The 21,148-nt window shown below is 39.1% G+C and overlaps 1 protein-coding gene across 1 annotated transcript; it reads right to left on the reverse strand.

Moving 5' to 3' along the window:
- Positions 1-19,118: 19,118 nt before the first annotated feature.
- On the reverse strand, positions 19,119-20,759 carry LOC147603732 (uncharacterized). Its single transcript, XM_086796060.1, has one exon. The coding sequence runs from the start codon at positions 20,088-20,090 to the stop codon at positions 19,482-19,484; it is 609 nt and encodes a 202-aa protein (XP_086652186.1). The 5' UTR covers positions 20,091-20,759; the 3' UTR covers positions 19,119-19,481.
- Positions 20,760-21,148: the final 389 nt, after the last annotated feature.

Consider the following 21,148-nt stretch of genomic DNA (forward strand, 5'->3'; position numbering starts at 1 on the left):
CAAGATGGTCAAAATGTTTCCCCAGCATTCTTGACATAAAACAGTCATTTAAAAACAGGTTTCATAAATACAGTTTCTAATGAACTGTGTTCCACATCATTTCTCGTTATTTCACATTCTTCTACATCAATTCACATTGCTTATTCCACATCCAGTCATATGTATTCCCATCGTCCTTCATCCATTCTCATCTAATCACATCTATCGTGATTACATCTAATCACATCATATTACATCTCATCACATCTATCCTGATTATATCTCATCACATCTATCCTGATTACATCTCATCACATCTATCCTGATCACATCACATCTATCCTGATCACATCACAATCCTGATCACATCACATCACAACATATCCACATTGCATCTCATCCATTCATATCACATTCATCTCGTCCATTCATATCACATCACATCCATCTACATTCATTTAGATCCACATCACATCCACATATCATCACATCACGTTCACATCTATTTACATCACTTCAGATCCATTCACATCTACCTAAGTCCACATCACATCACATCACATCTACCTAAGTCCACATCACATCACATCTCATCTATCCACATCATATCTGATCCATTCATATCTAACCAGATCCACATCACATCACATCCATTCACATCTCATTACATCACATTCACATACCACATCCACTCACATCTCATCACATCCATTCACATCCATCACACCCATTCACATCCCAAATTCATTCACATGCATATCTATCACATCACATCTCATTCTCATCCATTTACATCACATCACATCCTTTCACATATCATCACATCTCATTCGCATCCATTTACATCACATCTCATTCGCATCCACTTACATCACATCACATCCTTTCACATATCATTACATCTTATTCACATCTCATCACATCTTATTCACATCTCATCACATTCACATTCACATCCATTTACATCACATCACATCTCATCACATCCAATCCACATCCACATCCATTTACATCACATCGCATCTCATCCACATCTCATCACATCCACATCCACATCCATTCACATCACATCACATCTCATCACATCCACATCCACATCCATTTACATCACATCGCATCTCATCCACATCTCATCACATCCACATCCACATCCATTTACATCACATCACATCTCATCACATCCACATCCACATCCATTTACATCACATCACATCACATCTCATCACATCCACTCACATCTTATCACATCGCATTCACATCTTATTCACATCGCATTCACATTTAGTACCGTTTTCTACTTTCGATACTGATAGGACTTTTCTAAGTTTCTACCAATTGCTTGGCCTAGTTAAAGGTACTTTTTCTCGATGGATATTTTCATATTCTTTCTCAAAAATTTTAAGTGAAATATATTCAATATTCTTCATTTGAGTAAAAGATTTATGGGATTTACAAAAATCAATTCTACCCATATTTTCCAATAAAATTAATAATGCTCAAAATTCCACTTTTCATAAATACTCATAATTTGAATTATGCCGATCAAAAATTCCTCTTTTACCATTTAATTACTTGGATCTCAAATATCATGGGAATTCCTCTTTTTGCATAAAAATAAATTTACCAAAAATTCCTCTTTTACCATTTAATTACTTGGATCTCAAATATCATGGGAATTCCTCTTTTTGTAAAATAAATTTACCAAAATTTACTCTTTTCTCATAATCAATTAATTATGCATAATTACAAAAAAATTATTTCTCATGAAATATGATGAAAATCATTCTTTTTGCATAGGATGTCTAATCCTAGAATATGGTAGGCAGTCCTCTTTTAGCATTAATTATATTTAAATGATAAAAGAGAAATTCCTATGACATTTGAAATTCAATCATTTAGATGGAAAAAGAGAAATTCCTAGCATATTGGAATTAATGGATATTTTATCTAAATTTAAATATGAATTTTAGATAAATTTATTTTATCTATGAGAAATATTTAAATGATAAAAGAGGAATTCCTATGATATTTGGAATTCAATCATTTAGATGGGAAAAGATAAATTCCTAGCATATTGGAATTAATGGATATTTTATTTAAATTCAAAGATAAATTTTAGATAAATTTATTTTCTCTATGAGAAATATTTAAATGATAAAAGAGAAATTCCTATGATATTTGGAATTCCATCATTTAGATGGGAAAAGAGAAATTCCTAGCATATTGGAATTAATGGATATTTTATTTAAATTCAAAGATGTATTTTAGATAAATTTATTTTATTTATGAGAAATATTTAAATGATAAAAGAGGAATTCCTATGATATTTGGAATTCAATCATTTAGATGGGAAAAGAGAAATTCCTAGCATATTGGAATTAATGGATATTTTATTTAAATTCAAAGATAAAATATACATTTTCTCTTCCTCTTCCCGTCTTCCCATCCCCTTTAGTTTAGTGAAATATACATTTCCTCTTCCTCTTCCCCTCTTGTCCTCTTGCCCTTCCCTTTCCTGGATGAATCTCTCTGTGATACTCCTCTCTACTCAAGTTTATGGCGAAAAATGGGATTTTAGCATTTAGTGCTTCTCCCCCTTGGGGCAATCTATTGTGCCCTTGTAAAAGCACTGCATGTATGTAAGCAAGGAATTCATGATTGGTTATTAATATCTACCTTACTATGCAGTTGCTCTCTAGGTATTTCCCTTTTTCCTGAGTTGGGTTCTATTAGCCCATAAAGGTTAGCCGTCGCCTAGTCAACCTTCTTTGACTCTTTGTGGATTGGCTTTAGAGGGGGCATTCCTTGTGCTAATGCTTTATGCTAGGGCTTGGGCATGTGCCCCAACCTTTGATCTCTCCTTCTTTGGAACATTTGGCTCTAGGATTGTTCCTCTTTCCTTGTGTCTTTATTCAGCTATAGCATCCAGTTCTTGTTTTTGTTGGTTATAAATCTATAACTATTTTTGGGCCTCCCAAAACTTTATATCTACCTTCATCTCTAGGAAAGAAAGATCCCCCCAATTTGAGCAATACTATCTACATGCCCCTTAATTGTAAGATACCTCTTATAAGGCACAATTTTGGAGAGAGAAAATACCCTTGATAATATAAAAACCTTAGAAATGATTGATTCCTAATTCAAAAGTTCCCTTGAGTATTTCCCAAAAAAAGTGTGTAACCATTCATGAGAGAAATTACATAGTCCATGATTTTGACTTGCTAGCAATTGTATAAACCTTAAATTTATTGAGACACTATCTTCTAGGGTAAAGGTCTGCATTGGTCATTGACCATAAGAGCCTAAAGTGGATATTTACTCAGGACAAACTTAACATGCATCAGAGGAGATGGATGTAGACTCTCCAGGAATTTGACTTTAAAATTAAGCATAGGCCAAGGAAGGAAAATGTGGTTGTAGATGCCATCAGTTAGGAAATCTTCTTTAATGGTAGTAAGTATGATTTCAAATCCATTATTGGAGGGGGTAAAGGATCACTGTGCAAGGGACACAAGTTCTTTTCACCAATTAAATCATTGCTTTTACAAGAGAGAGGAAGTCCCCTTAAGAACTAAATAAGATACACGGATTTAGAATGGAGCATGGATATTTATATTTCAATGACCACTTGTGTATTCCCACTATGGATGATGACCTAAAGAAAAATATATTGATTGAAGCACACAACAGTATAGAAGCAGGACATCTTGGAGTGATAAAAACTTATATGGTAGTGAAGAAGATCTTCTTATCGCCAGGATTAATTCAACATGTAATCAAGTGCCTGGTGTGTACCAAACAATTAAGGCTGAGAGAGTTAAAATACCAAGAAAGTTACACCAATCTGACGGCTCGTACTCTTGTATGTCATGGAGACTGGGACCTATGAGTACTTATGAATGATGCCTATATCTTTTTGTAAAGGATTGTTTTTACAAATGATTATGATTTTTTTCAAGTGCAAAACTGAATTGTGCAAAGCACATGTGAGTGAAAGCTAAATGGAAAATTCAATTATGGGTGTGTGTGGTAATCATCGAAGTACCAAATCCGGGGTATGTGTGTGTCAATCACCAAATCCGGGGAGTAAGTGGTTAGGTCCTATGAAAAGCTCTTTGTGAGTGAGAAGAAGTGGAAGAGAAATCTTTGTTTTACACCCTTGTGTGAGGGCATAATATTGTTTGATGTTTTGTTTAGTTATTTTTGATGTTTTTGTTAAGATTCATGTATAGTTTTGTGTTTAGAGTAGGATTACTACTTGTTTGAGTAAAAAAACTTGTGATTTGGGTGATTAGAGAGCCTAATTAAGAGGGTTTTTGCTTAAACCTAAACTATTTTTAAAAAAAAATTTAGCTTATTTCTTTTTTCTTTTGCTTAATCTCTTTGCATAGGTAGGTTAGCATTACTAGATAGAACACTAATCAAATAAAATAATAATAAAAAACCATAAAGTATATCCTAATTTCACTAACCTACTAGTTAGTGTGATTAGTGGACTTAAAGAGAGCAAAAAACTAAAGAATTGAGCCTAATTGCTTACAATTAGACCAATTGGACTGGAATTAGTGTTCTAAACACTTGCCTTGACTCAAATCTATGCTTAGCTCACTCCAATTAGGCTAGAATCAGCACTAATTTGGTCTCTTTTGTCTAATTTTTCCTCTTTTGAGTGGATTACTTAGTGACCTAATTAGTGAAATTATTTTGAAGTAATCACATCTTTGGATTAGCGTAAACATTGCTAATACGCCTATCAAATCTCCATGCTTAAAGTCCTCACCAACTAGGAGTAATTTGAGAGTAAAGAAGAGGGTAAAGGAGTGATTAATAGTGGGATTAAGAGAATTAATTTTTAGTTAAGCTAATTTTTAGTTAAGCTAGAGTGTCTCTAAATTAGTTGAAATCCACTAATTTAGAGGTAGCCTCTAACTTTAGCCCTTTCCGACCTACCTAGCATTAATGAGGGCGTCTTAGTTGTCTCCCACTCACTTCCCTCCACCAATTTGAAATTGAAATTGATATTCCAAATTTTAAATTCAAACTCAAATTCCAACTTGCCGGTCGTTCCACATTTGTCATGGCCATTCTATCCTAAAGCCACAGGCGTATGCTTATAAGTGTTCGGTTGCACAAAAAAAACCCTTAAAAAAAATTTATGTACGGCTGTTCCATCTTAAAGCCATGGGCGTACGTTTGTAAGCGAATAGTTGTACAAAAAAAAAACCATACAGGCGTTCCACACTTGTCGTGGCCGTTCCATACTAAAGCCATAGGCATACGCTTGTAAAAAAAAACTCTTTTAAAATAAAAAATAAAAAATAAAAAAACCGTATGACCGTTTCACACTTGCCGACAGTTCCATACTAAAGCCATAGGCATATGCTTGTAAGCATACGACCATACCCAAAAAGAATTCATTAAAAAAAAATTTCTTACTGCCGTTTCACACTTGTCGACCATACCAAAAAAAATTGTTAAAAAAATAAAAAATAGAACGGATGTTCCACACTAAAGCTACGTGCGTATGCTCGTAAGCGTATGATCGCAAACCTAAATTTTTTTAATAAAAATTAGAACGGATGTTCCACACTAAAGCTACGTGCGTATGCTCGTAAGCGTACGACCGCAAACCCAAAATTTTTTAATAAAAAAAAGAATCCAAAATTTTTAAATTTCTAAATCTTTAGAGGTACTTTTGGTCTACCTCCGCGACTCACTAGGGTCGTTTTTACATGCATAAGACGCCTCAAACGACCACTTTTAATCTTAAGGGTGCATTCATGCACGAGGCAAAAGTGAGCTAAAACTCCTATTTGAGGCCTACACGCGCATCGTTGAAGCTTTTTTAAGCTTCCCCGTACACCATGGACACCTTTCGGTCATGGTTGAATGTCCCCAATGCCTCCATTTCATTCGGTGGCACCCTGGCCTGAATTACTCATTCACATGTGGTCGCCATGCCACACATGCTTGGCCGGGAGGGCAAAACGATCTTTGAAGAGCTCTCATCTAGGCCCCTCCATATATGCACCCCGGTGTGGATGCTATGAAATTGTAAGGGATGCAAGCTAAGTTTATTAGAGGATGTGAATGGATGAATGTAAAAGGTAGTCAATGGTTAAAAAAGTAGGCACATGGTAGGCACATGGAAGGTACAAGGGTGCACAAGGCATGTGAGCATTTATGAACACATGGATGGCACAAGTGTGCATGGAACATGTGAATGAGAGCTCTATAAGAGCTACAAATGGATGTAACAAGCTCATTCTCAAAATTTAAAAATGTGATTCTTTGATTAGTCATGTCTCATACCTTAATCACTTAGTGTTGATATCATGCTCTAATGATGTCTTCTTTCAGCTTTTATCCACCATATCTTTCTCTTGCAACCCTCACACATTCCATAGCCATCTTAAATCATGTATTTTCTCAACATGGTGTCTAGTTTCTCATTCCATTGTCGAAGGCATGCCATCCCTCAACGTGTTGAGCGTTTAACATGGGAAGATATCCACTGTCCCATTGAATGTCATCACATGGTTTTGCAGGCCAAGCTAAAGAAGACCACATCCCAAAAGAAACAACACTCTAAGCATGTTGGCCACAGTGACGATCGGGTTAGCATCCGCACGGGCTCAACAAAGACCACATCATCCTCCTCTAGAAGCAATGATTGTGCCGAACTATCACTCTGTGACAGTTTGGATGCTATATAGAACCACTGCAAAGAATACAGTAGTTTGTGCAGGTCAAATGAGAGTCCTGTTTTTTGGTAAATTTGTGTTGCAGAAAAGATGTCGAATGATGGAATAAACTAGATTGCTGCTGCAGAGAATCTTAACAAGAACAACTTCAATGCTTGGAGGTTTAGATTGACAAATTTCCTAATGTGAAAAGGTTACTGGGACTACATTGAAGGTGAACATGAGGAGGCACCAGAGATACCGGAGATTAATCCAACTGCCTGCAGATGTAAAAGAATTCAAGGATTGGAATCAAGGAGCAAGGAAAGTCATGTATTGGCTTTTTATTAGTATACATGATACCATGATTGGGCATATACAGGATGCCAAGTCACCTAAGGAGGCATGGGATAGCTTGGTGAAACTGTATGAAACCAACACCAAGGCACGAAAGATTCAGTTGAAGAATGAGCTTCATATTGTGGAGAAGAAAAATATGTCTGTGAATGATTATGTCTTGAAGATTAAGGGCATTGTGGAATCCCTTAATTGGTGTTTCTATTGATGATGATGATAAGGTGGAAGTGTGTTTACGTGGTCTCGGGCCACAATACAAGGCATTCAAGACGTCTATTCAAACTCGGGAGAACATTCCCAACCTCGCAGATTTGGTGTCATTGCTGATCACTGAAGAGAAAAATTTGGGTGAAGATCAACAGTCTTCACAAAATAAAAACAGTTCAGAGCAGCAGACCTTCTACACAAGTTTAGGTAGAGGAAGAGGTAGAGGTCATGGATGTGGCCAAGGTGGTGGCTGAACAGGTAATCTGAATTATGGTCAGTAGAGGCAGCAATAGTCCCAGGATTCACAACAACAACACACATGTGGAAGAGACCAGTTTAGAGGTAGGGGGAGTCAAAGAGGTCATGATAATTGGCAAAGGTAGCATAATGATACATAAGGCTATTTTTATTATGGTAAAAGCCTGGATATGTGCAGGCAGATTGCTATAAGAAACAGAGTGACATGCGAAATGGAAAAGTGCAGCAAAACAACTATGTGTCCTCTAGCAGAAATAATGAGGATAATGAGAGGTTGTTTGTTATGCAACATGTGGTTGATGCTGTGTCTAGAAATGATGTAGCAGCATGTAAGGATGATGTATGGTATATTGATTCAGGTGCTTCAAACCACATGACAAGTCATAGTGAGTGGTTCAAGGAAATGAAGAGTCTTGAAAGACCAAATTTTGTTGAAACATGGGATGACACTGCTCATCCGATTGCCCATGTTGGAGATGTGCCATTGTCTATCTACATGGTAAGGTGAAGTACCTTGCAGATGTACTTCATGTTCCAAACATTACAAAGAATCTGGTTTCAATTGGCTAGATGATTGAGCATGGTTTGCAGGTTTGGTTTAACCCTGATGGTGGCTGTTATGTAGAAGACTTTAAAGATAAGTGCAGGTTGGTTGCAAAAGGCAACAGAGTGGGTAGAATGTTTAAATTGAATGTAAATATGCCTGAAGTGAGTGCTGCAATGTTTGCAAATGGTTCAGGAGTTGTTACAGATACAGACATTGGGAATAAGAGAATTGGGCATGTAAATGTGCAAAGAATGAAGTCTATATAGACTAAAGAAATTGTGACAGGGATGCCTAAGTTTAAAGTTGAAGGTATGTAGAAAATATATGAAGCATGTCAATTTGGAAAGCAAACAAAGCATGTACTTCCACATGACAGAAATGTGAGCAGGAATGTACTAAATGTTGTGCATTCAAATGTATGGAGTCCTGCGAAGACTATGTCTATGGGTGGCTGCAGGTACTATGTAACATTCATTGATGACCACACGAGGAAAGTGTGGGTGTATTTCATGCAGCCACCCATAGACTATGTCTATGGGTGGCTGCAGGTACTATGTAACATTCATTGATGACCACACGAGGAAAGTGTGGGTGTATTTCATGAAGGAGAAGAGTGAAGTTTTCACTCATTTTCAGAATTTCAGAGTGATGTGGTGGCTGAAAAACAGATAGGAAAGCATGTGAAGTGTCTAAGGTTAGATGGAGGGGGAGAATACTTCTCCAATGATTTCTCTGAATTATTGCAAAAGAATGGCATTCAGAGGCAATTACACTCCGCAACAAAATGGAGTTGCTAAGCAGAAAAACAAAATGGAGTTGCTGAGCAGAAAAACAAGCACACTGTAGAGATAGTACGAGCATTGATGGTAGAGAAGAATATGCCACATGTTATTGGGCTGAGGCTATGTCTACAATAGTTTATATCATGAAGAGGACTCCTACAGCCATGCATGATGTAACGCTAGAGGAGAAGTTTACTGGCAAGAAACCTGATTTTTCCCACTTGAAAGTTTTTGGATGTATTGTATATGTGCATGTGCCAGATGAGTTACATACTAAGCTAGATATAAAGGCAAAAAATGTATGTTTATTGGGTATTCCCTTGAGCAAAAGGGATATAGATGCTATAATCCTACTACACGTGAATTAAGAGTAAGAAGGGATGTTGTACTTGATGAGATGAGTAGCTGGTATGCTACTGAAAAAGATGTTGTTTGGGACTTATGTAAGTGGAAACACGGTTGCACACAACGCAAGTCAGCAATCACAGTCATTGAGTGGACCATGAGAGTCCTCATCCAGTGGTTTTGTTGATAGACCATGAAGTGGCAGGTTGCGTCATAATACGTGTGAGATTCCACTGCCCCCTCCGCGCATCGGATTCCCGATTGATAGCAGCGGAAGTAGCTTCTTCTTGCGTATGGCAGGGTTTCTCACTCGGGGCCTCGCCCTCGAATGTCCAGACATGAGACTAATCTGGTGGTCATTCCGAAATTGAAACCGGGAAAATTTCCCTTGCTCGAAAAACGGGGACGATTCCACCTTTTTGATTTAACGAATTTTGATTCCACCTTTTTGATTTCCTTAACGGGGACGATTCCACCTTTTTGATTTCCTTAACGGGGTCAAGAGACTAAACTAACCTTCAACTGATTAAACCAGATAGAAGAAAAACTATTACAGACTTAACTTGAAGAAATCAATGCTTTTTTTCTAACTGAATCAGGCACAGGTATTGATCTATTCATTTGAGAAGTCTTCAGGTTTTTATTTAACTACTCGAGTTCTAAGCGTATTCATAATATTCAATTTCATTATTAAAACTCTACTGATTCCAGCCCATCCGGGGCCCATGGATTAGCCACCACCCAACCACTGGAATTGGTAGAACCAGTCAATTACTCACCCACCGATAATTGAATGCCTTTCTTAACTTTTGCTTTCGAATACAGATACGCACACACTCCTCTTTAAACTTTAACTTATAAAACAATCCATTGACAAACAGTTATTGATTACAGATGTCATAACTCAAAATTTCCATCCAATCCTTGTTTCTTAGAAAAAACAGTATCACTTTAGACTCTCCGTTGAGACCAGTTGGTTAGCAAACAACGAGATCTAGTAAAAGATTACAATAATCATTAGTCCATCATACAATATCTTCCACGACATACGCATGGGTGTCCTAGGCACCGCGAGCCCGTGCATTGTCTGGTCAGAACTCTCCAGGATCCTCCTTAGGTGTCCTGTAACTTCACTCAGGGACCGCTTCATCGACCCTCGTCCATCGTACCGAAAGCGCACCATTTTAACCGTACCGAGGGGCTGGTCAAGACCTGGGCAGGCTTTGCCGTGTGAGCTATCCTTTGAACACTCCTCGCCAGATGTTGCAACTGAATTTCCCTTAGAAAAACACATACCAAATGCTCCCTCCAGCATTCTGGCGTAAGACAGTCCTTTAAGAAAATAGGGTTTTTATGCAAGTTTTCAGTTTGATTTTCTTTTGAATACAATGAGTATATCTTAAATCAGTATTCCCAAAACTTCATAATCGTAATACTGAATTTCAAAACAGAATTCCTCGAATTTTGTAACCTTGATCCTCAGATCAATTCGAAGGGTCTTAACTTAGTTTCAGATTTGGTGAGAGATTTGAGTGTATTTTCCTAAATCGGTCACATCTTCTTTCCTCGAAACTGACGAAAGTGTGGTCTTGGTCATAGTCTGATTCGGGGTTCGAGTTTGATAAGGTTCTTCCTGAACTATCTTTCTCAAAAAGGGGGTGATGTTTCAGTTACTATTTTACTGAATTTCATTCATTGAGTATTCACTTAACTGATTTCTAAAATTAATCACACGAATTTTGATGAGGAATAAATTAATCATTTATTTGAAATTCTGACTTCGATAGATTTTCTAAATTTTTTCTTTACAATCCGAGTGAATAGAAATTTCTCTCTTAGAGTATTTACTTATTCATTTATCAAATATTCATGGAAATTAAACATAGAATTAAAGAGAATCTAATTTTGATATAAAAATTTCTTTATGCATAAAATCCAACTTCAATGGAAATAACACTTTTATATAAAAGAAAATCCTTTTATGCGTCTATTTATACATAAAATCAATTTAATAGGAATAACACTTTTAAAATAAAAAGAATTTCTAGAGAAAAGTGTTATTTTCTATTATGCATCTTTTAAAATAACGCTAGTGGCACACTCTTTAGCCTCTAGGCATTTATGGGATTTATAGCATTCATTTCCATTTTTTCCTATTTACACACATTTTTGGGTGGAGGAAAGGGTGGAGGAACTTTCCTATATATATGAGGCATTGTAGTTCATTTCTAATCAAGTTGGCTAGTGGTTCATTGATGAGTTCTTGAGTACATTGTCTCTTCTCTCATGTCGAGATAAATGCTTGACGACATGGAGCAGTAGATGCAGTCAATCCGCAAAGATTTAAAAGCTGCCCAGGATAGATAGAAGCAGTATGCAGATAAGAAGAGGTCAGACAGAAAATTTGAAGAAGCAGATATGGTCTTCATTCGAGTATGCCCCAAAAGAAGTTCTCTATCTCTTGGGAAGTACAAGAAGTTGTCCCCCAGATACTGTGGGCCATATCTAATTATGAACCACTAGCCAACTTGATTAGAAATGAACTACAATGCCTCATATATATAGGAAAGTTCCTCCACCCTTTCCTCCACCAAAAAATGTGTGTAAATAGGAAAAAATGGAAATGAATGCTATAAATCCCAAAAATGCCTAGAGGCTAAAGAGTGTGCAACTAGCGTGACACCATCTGGAGATGACACCTATCCAACCCCTCCTCTTTAGGTCCAAATGGGAGGACAAACGCCAATGCGCTGAAGAAGATAATCCAAGGTAGGTCAAGGAAGAGGCTTAGTAAACAAATCAGCAACATTATCTTTGGTAGGACAATACTCAAGCTGAATGCGACCTTCAGAAATCCAATCACGAACAAAATGAAAATGAACATCAATGTGTTTGGATCGTCCTTGAATAATTGGATTTTTGGCTAAAGCAATAGCACTCTGTGAATCTGAGTAGATGAGTGTCGGAGTAGATGAACATCCAAGGTGATTCAGAATTTGAGAAAGAGCATCAGACTTCTTAGGTAAGAAATAAACCCATGATTTGCGAGAGAAGTCATCCACAAGAAGCATATAATACTTGGATCCACCAAGCATTTGTACTTCCATAGGTCCTACAAGATCAGCATGAATAAGCTCAAGTATGCATGTGGCCCTATGAGTAGCCTCCTCTGGAAAAGAAGCCCGATGTTGCTTTCCTTGAGCATAAGAAGAACAAATATGATGGAGAGGTTTCTGAAGCTTTGGTAGACCTGTAACCATGTCATGTGAGACAAGATGTTGCAAAGTAGCAAGAGGAACATGGCCAAAGCAGAAATGCCATAGATCACTATCTTCATTAGAAACAAGTGCTTTAGGAGAAGCAAATAATTGATGAAGATGAGACTCATGTGGTGGCAACTGTGCTGTAAAAGAGCTTATATGATAAAGCCCAGCATTTTGATAACCATGTGCCACACAAGAAAGTGACTATCTATCAATGATTTCAATCACTTCATCATCAAAGTAAACCCCAAGACCTTTAGAAGTAGCCTTAGAGATAGAAAATAAGTTGGCAGACATCTTAGGCACATGCAAAACATCATGTAAGATAGCATCGCCAAAAGAAACCATCAATACCAATCAATCACAGGGAGAGACAAAGCATCACCAATGTGTACTGATGAAGAGATAGACTTATAGTTTTCAAATAAGGAAGAACTATTCGTCATGTGAGAGGTAGCACCACTGTCGGCAATCCACTCATCCGCAGTATGCGTATCAAGATCTTTGATTACCACAAGTGATGTGTCACATGAAGAAGTAGAAGACATAGCAACATATGCAACCTTGGTGTTACCATCTTCCTTCTTATCTTTGTCTTTGTCGTGAGAAGATGATGTAGAAGAACCCTTAGATTTGGATTCAAGTTCAGCTTTTACCTTCTTGGATGCCGCCTTCTTAGCAAAACAACGATCCTCCGTATGGCCACTACGACCACAGAAAGTGCACTCCTTGGAAGAATCCTTTGATTTGTCCTTGTCGCCTTTGGTTGAAGAATCTTTAGCATCCATTGGAATTAGAGCGATCATTCCCCTTGCCTTTGCCTTTGCCCTTGCCTTGGCTTACAAAAGCCGAGTCCTTTTTGTTTTGCTTGCGAGACGAGTAAGGCACTTAACATGAAGAAGACCCATAGTCTCTTCAAAGGAAGGGAAAGGAACTCGAAGAAAGATGTTATCTTTGAACGATTCAAAAGAAGAAGGCAATTTACCAAGTAGCTTGTGGACCGGATTGCTTACCAATGTACCAAACTCTTCAAGTTGCCGCTTGATTCGATTGAATTCTCCAAGCTTCTCCACTGTGTTGTCGGATTCGGAGATAGAAAGCTTATCCAAATCTTCTTCCAACTTAGCCATCTTAACCGTTGAAAGTCTTCCATATTGCATTTGTATAGCGTGCCATAATTGTTGAGCCGTACTCCTTGTAGAGAGAAATTGAGACACAACTGATGTAGACATGCCATGCACAAGTAAAGCTTTGGCCCCTGCATCCATATAGGTTTGATATTGAGAAGGCACCATATGAGGAGAAGTGATTATAGTCCACACCCTGGCGCTTTCCAAAAGAAGTTGCATAAACAAGGACCAAGTGTGGTAGTTGTTTGGGGTAAGCTTTTGTGAATCGGAAAGACTTGGAAGGCTCAAAGATTGAGTGAATGGGTTAAAGGGCTGATATGATTACGTGGGGAGAGGAGTAGTAGTGGAAGTAGTAGGAGGAGGAATCATAGTAGATGAAGTTGCCATAAAAGGCATAGATGATGTAGGGGGATATACCATAGAGGGCATAGTAGTATGTGGATAGGAAGGCATAAAGGACAAAGAAGAAAGAGAGAAAGGATCCGTAGAAGGTAATGGATACGACGGAAAAGAGAAAGTAGAAGCACCTACCGAAGAAGGAATTGCACCAACTTCCGTTGTAGTAGTTGCCGGTCCACAACCGTCGTAGGAGATGTAGGATCCATAGTATCTTCAAGTTTGCCTTTGTCTTTTGGAGTAGAGGACTTCCGAGATCCCATAGGGAGAGGAGGGTGGGAAAACACAAGGGAAGAAGTGTCGTACCTCCAAAAATGCAGCCAATAGAAGGGCTGTCCACCAAGGAAGTATCTCCAAAATATGCACAAAGATAGTGCGAAAAAACGCAACCACAAAACGTAGCCGATATATGAACCAATAGACTCTGTAGAAACCACCAAAAGAGGGCTGAGAATGTAGCCTTAGGTAGAAGGAGTATGGAGGAGTTGATTGTCCACAAAAACGCAAACCACAAAACGTAGCCGATATATGAACCAATAGACTCTGTAGAAACCACCAAAAGAGGGCTGAGAATGTAGCCTTAGGTAGAAGGAGTATGGAGGAGTTGATTGTCCACAAAAACGCAAACACAAAGTGTGTAGCAAAGTGGAATTTTCAGCCGGTAGAAAGGTGTAGAAAAGAGGATGAATATGTACCTCAAAACACCATGAAGAGAGCTGAAGTTGATGATGAAAAACGCAGCCAAGAAATCTCTCCACAAGAAGCCTCCAAAAAAACGCTACCGCATGTAGGGAAAACTAGTTGGCAATGTTTTCACCGCAAGTAGAGTTGTAGGACTCGGATTGAAGTGCTTTAAAAACACACTTGTAGAGGATGGTAAGGGTCTGGTTTGAAGCCTCTTGCATCATTGAATGAGTGCAAGGATGATGAGTAAGGGCTTCTACAAAAAATGCAAGCAGAAATTTTGCATGCAGGCAGTTTGCGAAGAATAACTCAAAAATGGTGAGGAATTTGCGAAAACTTTCTTCTGCAAAGTTGTAGACCACGATGATTCCAGTAGGTTAAGCGAGCACAATCCTCAAAAACGCATTCGTTTGGCAGAAAATCAAAGAATGAAAAAATACAATTGAAAGCGGGGTTGTTGAAGAGGACTAAAGGTAGAGAGAAAGAAGGATAAGGAGGCTCTATGTGCGCCACCACCTTGCTCTGATACCATGTGAGAAAGAAGAGAAAGGGCTCATGTAGGCGAACTCCACTAGGTGCAGATAGCTTAGCCACTTCTTGGGTTCCCTGCCACCCACAGCATGCCGGAAGTATATCTTTGATTACTTGGTTCACCCTTTCATCAGATTGACCATCGGTCTCGGGGTGGTAAGTTGTGCTGAGATCCAAGAAAGTTTCTACTGCTTCGAAAAATGCAGTCCAAAATCTTGACGTGAACTTGGGATCTCGATCACTTACTATTCTCCTGGGTAGGCCATGCAATATGAAGATTTCCTTGAGGAACACTTTGGCCACGGCCACTGCAGTGTAGGTTTCTTTTACTGGAATCAGATAGGCAACTTTGGTTAGTCTATCAACTACCACAAAGATGGAGTTGTAACCTGATTGCACTGAAGGTAGTCCAGTAATAAAATCCATACTGATACATTCCCACTTCATCTGGGGGATGTCTAATGGATGTAACTTCCCATATATTTTTACTCTCTCTGCTTTGACTTTCTGACAAATCAAGCATTGATGTACATGATTAAGTACATCCTTTTTTAGTCCAGGCCAAAAGAAGCTTTTCTTTACAGACATGTAGGTCTTGATGAAACCTGGATGTCCTGCAATAAGGTTGTCATGGGCTTCATTCAGAATTTGACCCTTAGTTCCCTCATCATTGGGAATGCATAGCCTGCTATTATAATACATAATTCCATCATCCAGCTATACCCTTGAACTCGGTTCAACTCCTGAGGAGTTTTGCTTTCCTGCATAAGTAGGGTAGCAATAGGGCCAAAGAATCTATCCTGCATGATCTTCTCTCTTGCTTCATTAATCAATGGATTTGACACCACTGTGCAAGCAAGGAGGCTTTTCTGCTGAGGACATCTGCTACCACATTTTCTTTGCTGGGCGGTACTTGATTTCAAAATCAAATTCCTATAGGGTCTGCATCCACCTTCTTTGGCGCATGTTGAGATCCTTCTAAGTGAAGATCGACTTTAAGCTTTGATGATCTGTCATCAATGTGAATCTTTGACCCAGTAGGTAATGTCTCCACAACTTCAAGGCATATACTACTGAAAGTAGCTCTAGGTCGTGGATAGCATAATTTCTCTGATGCGTTTTGAGTTTTCGGGATTCATAGGCCACTACATGACCTTCCTGCAGGCATGAGTGCACCTCCCAGGGCAAAACCACTGGCATCAGTTTTACTACCTCAAAGGGTAGAGAGAAATTTGGCAATTTTAGAACGAGATAGGTTACCAAGGCGGTCTTCAACTTATCAAAAGCACTCTGACACTTGGCAGACCATTGAAACGGGGTATTCTTTTTGAGAAGATTAGTCAGGGGGAAGCTATGAGAGCATACTTAGGTATAAAAATTCTATACCAACCAGTTAATCCCAAGAATCCTCTGACTTCTTTCACTGTCTTTGGTTCAGCAGGTATGACTGCTTGGACTTTTGCGGAATTGTGAAATTCCGTCTTTGGATACTAGGAAGCCCAAGTATTCAACATGGTCTGCAGAGAAAGTGCATTTGCTCTTTTTTGCAAAGAGTTGGTGCTTCCTTAGAATCTCAAGAACTTTTCGGACGTGAGCTTCATGGTCAGCTGTATTCTTTGAGTAAATTAGAATATCATCAAAGAAAACAAGAACAAAATCATTCAAGTATTCTCTGAGAATGTCTTGCATTAGGCGATTGAATGTAGCTGGGGCATTTGTCAATCTAAACGGCATGACTGTAAATTCATAGTGCCTATAGCGAGTATTGATGGCTGTTTTCGGGATATCTTGCTCATTAATCCTGATCTGGTAGTAATACCCTGATTTGAGATCTATCTTTGTGAAGATCTGGGCTCCACTTAGCCTGTCCAAAAGCTCATCAATTCTAGGAATAGGATACTTATTCTTAACTGTCAGCTGATTGAGACCTCTGTAATCCACACAGAGTCTGAGCGTTCCATACTTCTTTTTCTGAAAGAGAACTAGCGCTCCCCAAGGTGAAACACTGGGTCTTACAAACCCTTGTTCTAACAGCTGCCTAAGCTATTCCTTGAGTTCAATGGCTTCAGGGATTGGCATTCTGTACGTGCGCTGGGCTACTGGCTGAGCTCCGGGGGTCAATTCTATCACATGATCTACTTCTCGAATTGGAGGCATCTCTGTTAGCTCTGCTGGGAATAAATCATCATACTCACTTAACCATTCTAGTTCTTTAGCCTTTAACTTTGTGTCTATCAGATTCATTTTGACAACGTGAATGAGCTACTTCTTTCTAAGTCCTTTCAATAACTTAGAAGCTTTTACTAATTGCAGAACTGGGGATCTTGAAGTTCCGGTTCCTTGAACTTTGTTTCCATGAAGGTCAAGGAAGGAAATGGTTCCCTTGTGACAGTGAATGTTAGCTTCATTTTTGTGGAGCCAATCCATTCCAAGGATCCCATTGAAAACTCCCAAAGGTAGGACTTTGAATTGACAGTCAGTTATATTCCCATCTAGATTAAACTGAATACGATCTATCTCATGGTGAGTGAAAAGGCACTCCACTTAGCATGTTCACATTATGGACCGCTTTTATATACTCTACTATGTGTGTTAGTCACTTTATCTTCTTTGTAGACCTCAAGACATTTTTAAAAAAAAGGAGAAAAAATGAGAGGAGAAGAAAGAGAGAGGAGAGAGTAGCATTAGTTGAAACAAAATGTTTTTTGTTTTGTTTAAAAGGGGAAAAATAAAAAAGATCCAAAGAGAAAGAGAGAGAGATGGGCAACCAACCGCCAAAGACAGATCTAGGCCACTTGTGTCTTTAAAAGACCAAGAGGATTTATAAGACCAAATAACTAGTACAATGTATCCATGAAGAATATTGAACCATGATGCATGTGTGTGAATGTGTGTGAATGTGTGTGTGTGTGTGTGTGTGTGAGAGAGAGAGAGAGAGAGAGAGAGAGAGAGTGGGAGGGATGGGATGGAAAATGATGTGTAAAAAAGAGGGGGTTTAATGTAATTGCATGTCTTCAATTTGAGAAATACTTACAAGGATCATTTTTCAAAATTTTGGATTATAATTATTCTTAAAACTCATAAATTAAGTCAAAATTGACAATTAAAGGTGTTTCACCATTTAGGTGAAAAAATTTCTCACATTGGTGGAAAGGAGTCCAAGATATTATTTATTTGATATTCAAATATTTCCTCTTTTCGCGTAAAAAGGGAGTGACATTCTTGTAAATAATGTCCAATCATGGGGGTGGGGATTACAGCCAAATGGTTAAGGGGTGCCCCTAGTGTATGTGTCTCCCCCTCAAAAAAGGAGGAAAAAAACCAATCAACCACTTAAAGCATGCAGAAAAAACGGCCAAAAACTACTTTATATATTTTCAAAAATTCCTTCTTTTTTCATGTATGGGTGGGGGTGATTGCCTACCCATGAATTATGGGTGGTAGATACCCCCACCACATCAGCATGGGCAAGCAGGGGTATAGCGATGTGTAATCAATGCTCGAAAAAACCCGAGTTTGGTGTACTATCACCTTCAAATTTAAAAAAATACCCGCAAATTTTAGTGTAATGTCACCCGAGTTTAGTGTAATGTCACCTTCAAATTTTAAAAAATACCCGCAAATTTATATGTTGAAGGTGCCAATACTTACAAAATTTGAGGGAATATAGTACAAATACCTTCAAAAATAAAAAAACTCTTCATTGATAATTTCTTAATTTTATATGTAAAAGTTTTCTAATTTTTAAGAAAATAGTTTTTTTTTTAGCAATGTGTGTAATGGGCCTTAGTTTAAACAATGACCAGCCAAACCACTTAAACAATGGCCAATCATTGAATCAATTTCATTTTGTAATGTTTTATTTAACAAAATTTACCTCCGGTAAAATATTACTGAAAAACTTCAAAGCAAAGGCGACATTCCGACCACAACAGCCGTAGGATTTCCGTCTGTGCTGCCTTTACAAAATATTACATTAAAAAAAATTTGGCATCACACGTGCAGCTACAATTTTGCATACTAATTGAATGACTTATTTGAGGAGAGAGATAAATGACACATTAATATAGAAATCTCAATATACACACCACCACATCATCCCCCGGGCCCCCATCCATACGCTCATCAAGAGAGAGAGCATAAACTACCCCATATCATAATCTCTCTTCACATCATGATACATTTCCCCATCCACACATCCCCCTGACCACTTCCATACATATACATACTCTCTCTTCTTCTAACGAACAAGAGAAGCTTCTTCACCCATCAACATACTCTCTCTAGACATGAAGAGAGACACATCTGTTATACTCTCTCTAGTCGTCTAGCGAGAAGCTCCTCTGGCAAGTGTAAGATTCAATGCTTCTGGTGTTCAAGGAGACATTGACATTGCACTTGGAGACAACGTTAGCGTGATGAGAGAAGATGTTGAGGGTGGTGACCTTACCCATGATGGTCACAGCGGTGCTGATTTGCAATATACCAGCGGACACGTCACCATAGAGGTAGGACCCCTGCAGAGGGGTCGACCCCTCCACAGTGAGCCCTACAGAGAGTGTAATAAATGACTGTGAAGGTATCGTGCCAGGTTGCACAGCAGCAAAGCCCACCTGTGCACCATAGTAATACAAGCAAGCTGTGCTCCCATCCTGCACATGGAAAGGAGCCCTGTTAGGATTATACATGGAAACTTGCAGGATTAGGGTTAGGTTAACCGAGGTTATGGTGGAAGGGTAGCCCGCTGGGTAGAGGGAGAGAAGCTGCATTGTGGGCACTTGCACTTTGGGGTCCTTGGGCTTGTAGACAGTGAAGTAGAGGACTGCAAGCACTATGATGATGATGACTAGGATTACTGTCAGGGCGATGCAGGCCAATTGCCTCTGCCTTTGGCGGAGCTTGTAGTTGCCTTTCTCGCCTTTGCCCATAGTGGGGGGAATGTGGGGTGCGGTAGAGAGAGAGAGAGAGAGGAGGGAGAGGGTCTATGGTAATCAAAATAGGAAGAACATGGCTATGGCAGTACTGGTTACAATGCAGAGAGAGAGAGGGGTAGGAAGAAGATGGCTACGGCAATAATGGTTACAATGCACAGACAGAGAGAGAGAGAGGAGGGAGAGGGTCTATGGTAATCAAAATAGGAAGAAGATGGCTATGGCAGTACTGGTTACAATGCAGAGAGAGAGAGAGAGAGAGAGAGAGAGGGGTAGGAAGAAGATGGCTATGGCAATAATGGTTACAATGCAGACAGAGAGAGAGAGAGAGAGAGAGGGGTAGGTAGGTAGGAAGAAGATGGCTATGGCAATAATGGTTACAATGCACAGAGACAGAGACAGAGACAGAGATAGAGACAGAGAGAGAGAGAGAGAGAGAGAGAGAGAGGGGTCGGAAGCAAATGGCTACAGCAATAGTGGTTACAATGGAGAGAGAGGAACGAAGGTGGTTATGGCAGTAATGCTTTATAATGAAAAGAGAGAGAGAGTACGTGTGTGTGCGTGAGAGAGAGAGAGAGAGAGGGAGAGAGAGGGAGAGTGTGTGTGTGCGTGTGTGCGTGCGTGCGTGTGAGAGAGAGAGAGACAGAGAGAGGACTGTGGAAGCCTGTGGTGGCGAAGCTTGAATCTACATCACAAAATAAAGGAGCAGCCATGCACTGTGACAGAAAGAGAGATACAAACAGACTCACATTTCCGTACACAGTGCAGACTGCGTAACTGAAACCAGGAACCCGGAACCCGCTTACCGCCAATCTGAAACCGCCCTTCGTATACCTTGCGTGATCCTCTCCACCACATCCTCGTTAACAGGCTCGTATGCCTACTTTGCACGCCACGTGTTGTTTAGCTGGCCCCAGCTTGACATCGACAACGCATCAACCGACGTTATCCCACGGTTCAAAAAGGCTCTAGGCGCTTCATCATGGACCTCCTAAATCTCATGTTTATTAGAGGCTCCCTAAGTAAAAGGTTCAAGGGCTTCTAAGCTCTAGGAT

The sequence above is a fragment of the Cibotium barometz genome, chromosome 63 (assembly GCF_041138505.1).
Source record: "Cibotium barometz isolate CiBa-2024 chromosome 63, ASM4113850v1, whole genome shotgun sequence".
NCBI classification, from domain to species: domain Eukaryota; kingdom Viridiplantae; phylum Streptophyta; class Polypodiopsida; order Cyatheales; family Cibotiaceae; genus Cibotium; species Cibotium barometz.